The 11,250-nt window shown below is 53.0% G+C and overlaps 1 protein-coding gene across 1 annotated transcript; it reads left to right on the top strand.

The window, feature by feature from the left end:
• The first annotated feature begins 6,671 nt into the window (after positions 1-6,671).
• LOC137839270 (uncharacterized) lies at positions 6,672-7,556 on the top strand. Its single transcript, XM_068648390.1, has one exon. It carries the CDS (start codon positions 6,672-6,674, stop codon positions 7,554-7,556), a length of 885 nt encoding a protein of 294 aa, XP_068504491.1.
• Positions 7,557-11,250: the final 3,694 nt, after the last annotated feature.

The following is an 11,250-nucleotide window of genomic DNA, read 5'->3' as shown; positions in this document are numbered from 1 at the left end:
TTTCCTTGTGTTTTGATTCAATTTGACAATACATGGACTTCCATATGAGTCTTGGTTGGTGTTATGTTTTGGTGAGTTCTTGAATTTAGAACATTGATCCAATTCTAAAGTAAAGTGCCTTTCAAATCCAGCTCAAGTAAAGTGCCTTTCAAAAACGCGGGCGCCACCTACCAAAGGCTGATGGACAAGGTCCTAGCGCCCATGTTAGGAAGTAATGTATACGCTTACGTGGATGACATGGTAGTGGTGTCGCAGGATAGGGCACAACACGTAGCAGACTTAGAGGAGTTGTTCGTCACTATATCCAAATATCGCCTCAAACTAAACCCTGAGAAGTGTGTCTTCGGGTAGAGGCTGGCAAGTTCCTGGGTTTCATGCTCACGGAGAGGGGAATAGAGGCGAACCCCGACAAATGCGCAGCGATTATCGCCATGCGAAGCCCGACGTCAGTAAAGGAAGTGCAGCAGCTGACGGGGTGGATGGCGGTGCTCTCAAGGTTTGTTTCGGCCAGGGGAGAGAAGGCACACCCATATTTCCAATGCCTCAAGAGAAATAGTCTCTTTGCATGGACTGAGGAATGCGAAGCGGCTTTCATTAAGTTGAAAGAATACCTGGCGACGCCACTGGTCCTCTGCAAACCAGTAACAGGAGTGCCCCTCCGGCTGTACTTTACGGTGACAGAGCGGGCTATCAGCTCTGTGCTGGTTCAGGAGCAGGACCAAAGTCAAAAGCCCATCTATTTCGTGAGCAAGGCATTACAAGGCGCGGAGACGAGATACCAGGCGCTGGAGAAGGCAGCGTTGGCAGTGGTGTTTTCAGCCAGGAGGCTCCGCCATTACTTCCACAACTTTACAGTGGTAGTGATGACAAACCTCCCTATACAGAAGGTGCTGTAGAAGCCTGACGTGGCTGGAAGAATGGTGCGCTGGGCGGTGGAGCTGTCCGAATTCGACATCCAGTATGAGCCTAGAGGATCCATCAAAGGGCAAGTGTATGCAAATTTTGTGGCAGAACTCTCGCCCGGAGGTGAACAAGAGGTGGAGGTGAGCTCGCAGTGGTTGCTCTCGGTTGATGGCTCTTCCAACCAACAAGGGAGTGGTGCGGGAATAGTCTTGGAGGGACCCAATGGCGTGCTGATTGAGCAAGCTCTGCACTTCGCCTTTAAGGCAAGTAATAATCAGGCTGAATACGAATCTCTGATTGCAGGAATGCTCCTGGCCAAGGAGATGGGCGCGCATAATCTCTTGGTGAAAAGCGATTCCCAGTTGATTACTGGGCAGGTGTCGGGTGAGTTCCAGGCGAAAGACCCGCAGATGGCGGTGTATCTGAAATACGTCCAACTATTGAAGGGTAGACAGAGGATAGTGATCCAAGAGACGCTCAAAGCTCCGCGTAAATTCGTGGAAGATAATAGGGTGAATGTCCTTCAGATTTGTACATCAAGAGGGAGTCCAAGGATTCATCGTTCTTTGACACAAGATACGCTGAAGACGCCCCGCATCAGCACATACGTGGACACGCTCGAAGAAGAAAGGCAGATGCAGGTATGTGCCCTAGTCAAAGGAGACACCTGGATGACGCCATACAGACGGTACCTGGCTGATGGGGCTCTCCCAGTGGAGCCTGAAGAGGGTAAGAAGGTTAAGAGAAATGCCGCAAGATACACTCTGGTGGACGGAGTGTTGTTCAGGCACGGGTTCACTCACCCTATCGTAACATGCGTAAGTGGCGACGAGTGTACCAGAATAATGGCGGAGCTCCACGAAGGCATCTGTGGGAGCCACGTAGGGGGAAGGTCCTTAGCCTCCAAGGTGATATGCGCAGGCTTCTTCTGGCCAACGGTAAAAGAGGATTGCGTGCGACACGCCCAACACTGCAAGCAATGTCAAAAGCACGCTGACTGGCACAAGGCGCCGCCAGAAGAGTTGTGATCCATATACAGCCTGTGGCCTTTCCATACCTGGGGATTGACATCCTAGGTCCGTTCCCACTGGCGATAAGGCAGATGAAGTACTTGATCGTTGCCATCGAGTACTTCACCAAGTGGATAGAGGCGGAGCCCGTGGCCCAGATCACTGCGCACAAGGTGCAACACTTTGTGTGGAAGAACATTGTGTGCCGTTTTGGCGTACCTAGGCAGCTGATATCCGATAATGGAACCCAGTTCACCAGTCAGCAGTTGAGAAACCTGTGTGCTGAGGTAGGCATCAAGCAAGTGTTCGCATCAGTCGAACACCCTCAGACTAACGGGAAAGTAGAGTCAGCAAACAAAATTTTGTTGAGGGGACTAAAGAGAAGGCTAGAGAAGGCCAAAGGGGCGTGGGCGGAGGAAGTACCAAGGATCGTATGGGCATACCACACCACGCCCCAATCTTCTACCATGGAGACGCCTTTCAGTTTGGTGTATGGGTCGGATGTGATGATCCCGGTAGAAATACACGAAAGCTCGCCACGTTTTCAAAACTTTGTGGTTGAGGAATCCAACGAAGAAAGGCGGGTGAACCTGGATCTACTAGACGAAGCCAGGGAGGAAGCCAGAATAAAAGCCCAAGCGGTAAAGAAAAGAGTAGAGTGACAATATAGCTCTAAGGTAAAGCCACGACAGTTTCAGATTGGCGACCTAGTTATGAGGAAAGCCCACCCATTCGAGTTGGAGAATAAACTGTCTCCCAAGTGGACCGGACCCTTCAGAGTTACCGAGGCTAAGGGCAACGGTTCGTACAATCTAGAGACCTTGGAGGGGGGTCCCATTCCGCGCAGCTGGAATGCAGCCAACTTGAAGTTTTATTTTAGTTGACTTATGTAAGCAGCAATGTAACAGTCTTGTTAAAGGGGACGCTCATTTTCCCTTCCCGGGGTTTTTTAACGAGGTGACCCAAATAAAAGAAAAAACAAGTTCGAAAAAAACCTTGCCTTGGTTTTTAGTCTTTATCTTTTTCCTGTTTGAAGCGGCGACAGGCGTCGCCAATAAGAAGGCGTCGTCAGGGCAAGATGTCGCCTAGGCGAAGGCGTCGCCAAGAGAAAGCATCACCAAGGTAGAAGGCGTCGCCCAAGCGCAGGCGCCGCCGAGAAACATAACGAAGGAAAAACGCACAGTATATGAAGTGTGTGCAGAAGTAAAGCGGCATCACAGAAACCAAGCATGGTATAATGGAGTTAAATTTACATGTAGTGTTCGAGATGAATGGGAGCAAGGCGAATAGGGCAAACATTACAGGCCCTGTGCTCATACAAAAAACACAAACGAACCACTCTTCAGTGGCCTCCGGAGTCGGCGCGGGAGGAAGATGAAGCCCCGCTCTCAGCCCGCAGAGCCCGAGTAAGTTGTGACCTCCGCTATTGGTTTATCTTCGAGCTTGCACCAAGGGAGATGAACGTGTCAGAGACACCATGAAGTAAAACATACACAGATTTAGAAAGCATCAAAGGTGGAAGTTTCTAGGGCAGCCACCCATACATATGTACTTCTCTACGGTTCCGGCGTTGAACTCCAAACTGATCAAGGTGGCGGAGTCAAAACCTCCCGCCTCAGCAAGGATCCGGCAAACCACCTGGTCATTCGGGGCTAGCTTCTTGAAGGGTTTGGACTTGAGGGCCCTCGTCTCCCGCACCCAGTACAATGGAAAACCATCCAGGGCGGAGGGCACGAGATCAGAGCAACAGATTTTGAAAAACCTGCCCTTCCACCCAGTGAAGGAGTTTTGGAAGGGAGTCAAGAGAACCCTGCCGAGAACATTACTGAGGGTCACCCAGAGGTTGTTCCTTTGCCTTTTCACCTCAAAGAAGTGAAGGAAAATATCAACCGAGGGTGCACACCCCAGAAAACCAAAAAGTATGTCAAAGGCCTTGACGAAAGCCCAGCTATTAGGATATAACTGGGCCGGAGCAGCATTTATCTCCGTCAACAGTTCCCTCTCAAACCTGGAGAAAGGCAGGCGCACGCCGATGGTCTTGAAAACCACCTGATAGAAATAAAAGAAGGGGACCCCGTCGTTGGCCTGTTCGTTTCTGCACACTGGCTCTCCTAAAGTGCAAGGGAGCACAGCAATATCGTCGTCGTGCCTCTTCGCGAAGGCACGGTGATCATAGGAGCACGAATCCCCCTTGTGTTCCCTTATGGCCCGGGTAGAAAGCAAGCACGAGCACTCGTCAAGGACCTCGCTCGAGGCCTAAGTATACAGGTCCTTGGGGTTAACCCTGGGGGAGGAACACGAGAAGACATGCCTGAATAGTATCTGGGAGGTTTGGAGGAGAGTGACCTGCTGGAAACGCGGGGGTAAAACGCTGGTAGGAACGAATACTAGGGTACGATACGCCGTCGGGAATGGGTCAGAGGCTCAAAAAATGTCAGGACTGAGTCAAGTGGCTGAACGTCCCATCAGCCATATGAGAAGCGCCACGTGGATGGCACAGGCGGAACCTTGAGCTCTTCGCTATCCCCAGGCGTCGACCAGGGCCAAAGTTAAAGTCAATGCCAAGGTAAAGTTAACGCCCAAGGTGACACCAGCATGAGACGCCCAAGGCGTCACCAGGGAAGGCGCAGAAGGCGACGCCAGCATGAGACGCCCAAGGCGTCGCCAGGGAAGGCGCAGAAGGCGACGCCAGCATGAGACGTTGCAGGCGTCGCCTATCCAAGTATCAGCAGTGTCACCTCCCCGATACCCACAAGTAGGAAAAACTGTGGAGGGAGATGAAATCGAAGAAGTCGAAACTAGTTGCTAGCGGCGTCACCTCCCCGATACCCACAGGTAGGAAAGACTGTGGAGGGAGACGAGATCGCCAAATGCTGAGTGAACCGCTGGCTGGGTTGTTCCCCGACACCCATGGGAAGGAAACACCATGTAGGGAACGACCCCCTGGAGGGCTTCGAGCTTTCCCAGCGCTTGGTGTTTTTAGACACCCTGGGGACGATACGGCGTTGCTGTAGCAGGCCTCTCCTTAGGCGTGGGCGCCGGGCACTACGAATCAAGGGACAGGTCGCTTCGGTGTTTGAGACACCCCATGGACGAAACGGCTCCGTTAGGCAAGCCTCTCCATGGGTGTGAGCATCGACGCGTGACCTTGTCCCAAGTGTTTAAGGCCCAGAGGAGGTTTCAACTTTTGCGTTGCGACAATGGTAAAGCCACCGACGCCTTCACGAGGCAGAGGCCTCATAGATACGAAGGCAGAACGGTTTCCGAGAAGCACGATAGGAGCAAGACACTCGGTATATGGGGTCGCCCAACGCAGCGAAAGAAACGGGTCGACTACAAGCAAAACGATTGAAGCACGTGAAGGCGGAAAATCATACAGACGGAATTCGATAACTCAAAGGTACAAAAATTGTCATCCATAGTTGTGACGATAGGGCCGATAGTTCAAAGAAGTTACAAGTTCATCAAAAGGGGGCAAAAACAAGACAAAGCGCAAAGGAGTAAGGTGGTGGTCGAGGGCGGCGGTTCAGTCATCCAGCTCCAAGGGCACGACCTTCCCGTCAACGATGTGATGAGTGGAATCGCAGTTGGAAACGTCAATTCCCGGGTTCTCACAAACGGCCTGGGCCAGAGCCTCTTTGAACCCCTCCTCAAAGGTGCCCGCCATGTCATTGATAAGGGTTTTCTTGTCCTTCTCCAACTCCTCGATGGTGGCGTCCCAAGAAGCTACCTGATTCTCCAAAGCCTCCTTCTCCACACGGAGCCGGCTGACCTCGATCTGCAGTTTGTCGTGGTCAACCCGGAGAAGGCCCAAAGCCTTGACTTGAGTAGCCATCTCCTCCTCCATCCGCTCCAGTTCGCCAGCCTGCTCACAACATCGCTCCTTCAAGTCCTTCTGAACTTCTTCGTAAGCTTTGACTATGTCTTGGAGGCTTGTTACCTGAACTTGGAGGGTGACCTCCCGAGCGTAGAAGTCGGTTTGTAGCTCCATCGCCTCACCTAGCTGCTTTTCAGCCTCCTCCTTGGCCTCTTGCGCCAACTTCAGTGAGGCTTGGTAGGCCTCGTTTTGGCGTCCCAGAGTCTTCTTTTCCTCCTCCAAAGCAGTCACCCTGGCTTCCAGGGCCTGGAGGGTTTGTATCTGCAGAACAGCGTTTCTAGCTTGGGCGCGCCAGTCTAGGGCGACGGCCAAGAAGGCTCCCAAGTAGAAGGGCATTCCCTCCCTCCTGTCTGAGCCTTCTGGCATTGATCCACCGCTAAAGCCCCTCATCAGATGCATAATTGGAGGAGGGATGGCAATAAGATCGGGGGCAGCGGCAACGGAAGCAGGAGAAACAGAGACCTCTGCCGGTGGCGGGGGTGGAGCAGATTCGGCCCCTTCGCCTGTTTCCTCTTGGACCATTGTGGGAGGAAGAGAAGTAGCACTTGGAGGGTTGTCCCCGAAGGAATCCTCTCCCTGGGGCGACGCCGTTGGAAGGATGGGAACCCTCGCAGCTTTCCTCCTCTTGAAGGGCGCCACGCACAAGGGACTAGGGAGAGAGGTTGTTTGCCAGAACAAGAAAATATACACTATACACAGTTTCTTTTGACCACCTTCAGAGTGCCATTCACGGTGCTCTGATATGGAGGTGTAGAGTTTTGGTGTTTCTTGCCAGCTGACTTGAGCGTCGGAGCCACCATAACGTTGGCAGAAGTTGGAGGAAACAGCGAAGAATGAGGGCCACCACTAGACAAGGTACCGCACGCGCTGCGAGTGAGGAAATGTCCATGCAGCAGGTCATGGAAATGATGCGGGGGCTACAGGATGAGATGACGGAATCGAGGGTGGAACAAGAACGCATGCAGACGGATCTCGTCGACTCGCGCGCGAGAAATGAAGAGCTCCATATCGTGAATGAAGAGTTGCGTCGGGGTTTGAGCAGTAACCAAGGGCAACGTGAACAAGATGAGACCGAGCATCTCACCCCACCAAGGGAGTTTTCCACACCCTTCTCGCAGGAGATCCTGGATGCAGTAATCCCCAACACGTTCGCGGGACCCAAGGTGATCTTCACCTGGATAGAGGACCCCGAGGCGCATCTCACTGCATTCCACACGCAGATGGTGTTGGTAGGCGGCTCCGATGCCATGAGCTGCAAGCTCTTTATGAGCACCATGACGGGGATGGCAATGGATTGGTTCATCAGCCTTCCAAACGGCCATATCACCTCCTTTCAGCAGTTGTCGCAACTGTTTAGAGAGCAGTATTTGGCGAACAGGGCTCCACCGCCAGTTTCTTACGACCTGTTTGATGTAAAACAGTATCAAGGGGAGACCTTGAAGGAATACATCAACCGTTTCGGGGCCCAAGTAGTAAAAGTTGGTACTTCGGAGGAGCCTATGATCGTGTATGCATTTAGAAAAGGCGTATGTTCCGGCCCTTTTTGCGAATCCATTATTCGCAATCGCCCTAGGACCTTCGCTAAAATACGGCGTCGGGCGGTGGAACATATCGCCTCCGAAGGAGAGGTGTGTGAGAAGCGCACCGGCGTCGTACCCTCACGCTCGAGAACGCAGACGCGGGCTCAACCCGTCAGGGTCAACGAGACCACGACGGGGAGAAAGAAGCCAGAGGGGAGACGCCCCTATGAGACCAGAAAACCCTAGCCCCGGGGTCCAGCAGGAGGGGATCGCCCGGCCAAGGAAAGGGCAAGGCCGGCGAGGAACAACTTTGTGGTGGAGTTGAAGGATCTGATTGTCATGCCCAATATAGCTGAAAGGTTGAGGCGACCGGCGAAGACTGACAAGGTGTTAGGGCCTCGCAAGGACTCTTGGTGCGAGTTCCACAAAGCTTTCGGTAATCACATCGATAACTGCCTGTCGCTGGATTACCAGCTAGATGAGTTGGTGAGAAGCGGGTTTTTGAAGGATTATGTCGCAGAGCCCTCCACGACCGCGGCCCTGCCAGCGCCAGCGGAAGAGCAAGCGCACAAGATGCCTGTCCTCGGCGAAGTCCATACCATTGCTGGTGGCTTTTCCAGCGGAGGACCCACCGCCTCCGAGCGAAAGAAATACGCGAGGGGGGTCAACTCAATTGAAGAAAGAATCTCAGGTGATCCATGGGAGTCGGACCTCGTGTTCACGAGGGCGGATCTGCAGGATGTTGTGCCGCACGACAACGACCCCGTGGTCATTTCAGTTGTCACGGCGGGCAGAAAGGTGCACAGTGTTCTTGTCGACCAAGGAAGCTCTGCAGTTGTCATGTTCTGGTCGACATTCAACAAGTTGCGGTTGTCTCCCGATCTTTTGAGACCCTACACAAGGTGCTTATATGGGTTTGTAGATAACCAGGTGGAAGTCCGAGGCTACTTGGAGTTGAGGACAATGTTCACAGATGGAGAGGCCTCGCGTACCAAAAGCATCCGGTACTTGGTCGTAAACGCCAATTTCGCCTACAACATCTTGTTGGGCAGACCAACGTTGAATAGGCTGAACGCAGTAGCCTCCACGCACCATACGAAGATGAAGCTGCCGGATCTCAGCGGCAAGGTGATTGTCATCAAGTCGGATCAGGAGGAAGCACGGAAATGTTATGAGAATAGCCTGAAAACGAAGAGAGGCGTGTTTATGGTGTTCGAGCGTCCGCCAAGAGCAGACGCAATGATGGAGATAAAACCCTTGATTGAGGCGACGCCCACAGAGTCATTGCCTTGCCAAGCCACACTCGTTGGGGCGGCGCCCGAGGCAGACACGCACATGCAGGAGGGGCCTGACGACACATCGCCCGTAGAAGAGTCGACGCCTGGAAAGCGCTACCGGGCGGCACCCATTAAGGAAGATAACAGGGATCAGTCGGCGGCTAACGTGGTGGAAAGGCAGATAGGCGGCAAAACGTTTAAGCTGGGACGTTTGTTGAGCCAAGAAGAGCAGGAAGAGGTGGCAGGGGTCATTTCACGCCATTTAGATGCTTTCGCATGGTCCGCCTCGGATATGCCCGGCATCGACCCTGACTTCCTATGCCATCACCTTAGCATGGACGCCACGGTCCGCCCCGTGCGACAAAGAAGTGAAGAAAGATATCAACCGAGGGTGCACACCCCAGAAAGCCAAAGAGTATGTCAAAGGCCTTAACGAAAGCCCAGCTATTAGGATACAACTGGGCCGGAGCAGTGTTAATCTTCGTCAGTAGTTCCCTCCCAAACCTGGAGAAGGGCAGGCGCACGCCGATGCTCTTGAATACCACCTGGTAGAAGTAAAAGAAGGGGACCCCGTCGTTGGCCCGTTCGTCCCCGCACACCGGCTCCCCTAAGGTGCAAGGAAGCACGGTGATGTCGTCATCATGCCTTTTCGCGAAGGCACGATGATCGTAGGAACATGAATTCCCTTTGTGTTCCCTTATGGCCCTGGTAGAAAGCAAGCATGAGCACTCATCAAAGAGCTCGCGCGAGGCCCATGCATACAGGTTCGTGGGGTTAATCCTAGGGGGAGGAACCTGGGAAGACATGGCGCCACAAAGTATGAGCAAAGAGCTAGGAGATCAAAGGAGAATAACGCGTTAGGAGTGCGGTAGGAAAAATGCCAACTAGAAAGAACGCGGAAGGAATTCTTTGTGTAGCCGTGTGATCCTGCCGAGAACTCGAGCGTGGAGGAATTGCCTTGTCGCTTGCTTGTCCCGCCTCTAGTAACTGTGCTATCTGGAAGAACACTCTTAGAACCTCCTCCTTGGAACTCCGAACGCAACCTGCAAACACACAGACGGCGCCTCTAGCGGCCGTTTGCACTCCGACGCTCAAGTTAGATCCCAAAATCACTAGAAAATAAAATGTGTGTAAAAAACAGTGTGTGCGTATTTCCCTCTGATTCTCTTTTTATCCCCCTCTGTGTCTGTGCCTAACAGAATTCTGCTACGCTGTCCTCTGAGCATGTCAGAATTTTGTTATACTTTTGTACGAAAACGTACCACAGTCAGGGTCGTGGGTGTCTGGATTTTCTGTCTGTACCTTTCACGACACGGAGTGCACCTTTATCTGGGTCGCGCCCCTCTCAGACAGTGACACGTGGAGGCATGCAACTCGCATCTAACCGTTCACGTGCCTCCACCTGAAGGGCTCTAGCGCATCTCTTGTGCGCCTAAGTTATTCCCTTGCGGAGTAACTTAGCGCGTTTCTTCCATCTGGGTGAAATCGCACATTCCCAGGAGAACGCCAGGTGTGGCAGGACTAGGCACACTCACCAAGCATTGCTCTCTGCAAACACGATTTCCCCTTCACGATGCCATGCACGTAATGGGTTGAGAGAGTAACCAATCACTGACCGATTTACTGACTCCCTCAGGCCACTCTCGTGCACGACTATACCGACGAGGAGCTCTTCTTTCTCTGAGGTATGATCATGCGAGATCCATGCGTAACGCTCTCGCTGGGAATCTCAGTCCCAGTTTAACTACGTGTAACACGAAACCCCGATGACCATGCACCCGATGACTGATCGGTGCTCTCTTGCTTCTCGCGTTCTCCCCCGGGTGTTTATCTTGGAACTGATCTGTCGGTGGCCACTCGGTTACTGACCACCGATAACCATACCGGGTGATCTCCTCCCCGATTTCTCTACCACCTGATCCACGTGTCACCGTGCGAGTGGTCCACGTGGTTATCTGCTGCTGACGTCATCGACTACCGATGACCGACCGGATCACGGTGCAAGGAGGGTGTGAGAAAACACAGATGATTGACGTAGGTACAAGATTTTGAAGATCTAAATATTGTAGTTAGAGCGCCAAACGACCCAAATGGGAGCACTGTGCGGTCAAGCCACGTGTTAGAGGATGGGAGGATGATCCTGGCGCCACTGGTTAACATTCAGAAAACGTCGCGTCGACAGAATGCCCGAGGGTATGATGCGCCGTCGAGAATGGGTCAGAAGCTCAGAAAATGTTAGGATCAAGTCAAGTGAGGGAACGTCCCATCAGCCATACGGGAAATGCCACGTGGATGGCGCGGGCGAGACCTTAAGCTCTCCGCTACCCCTAGGCGTCGACCAGAGTCGTAGTCAAAGTTAATGCCAAGGTAAATTCAACGGCTTGACCGCACCAGGCATCGCCAAGACACTGAAGGCGTCGCCAGTATAGGACGCTGAGGGCGTCGCCAGTATACGACGCTGAGGACATCGCCAGCATGAGACGCTGAAGGCGTCGCCAGTAGAAGACGCCGAAGGTGTCGCCAGCATGAGATGTCGAGGGCATCGCCAATATAAGTCACCAGCGGCGTCGCCTCCCTGATACCCACAGGTAGGAAAGACTGTGGAGGGAGACGAGATCGCCAGATGCCGAGTGAACCACTGGCAGGGTTGCTCCCCGATACCC

The sequence above is a fragment of the Phaseolus vulgaris genome, chromosome 3 (genome assembly GCF_000499845.2).
Source record: "Phaseolus vulgaris cultivar G19833 chromosome 3, P. vulgaris v2.0, whole genome shotgun sequence".
NCBI classification, from domain to species: Eukaryota; Viridiplantae; Streptophyta; class Magnoliopsida; order Fabales; family Fabaceae; genus Phaseolus; species Phaseolus vulgaris.
The sequence above is the reverse complement of the archived record's forward strand: the minus strand, read 5'-3'. Positions and strand labels throughout refer to the sequence as shown.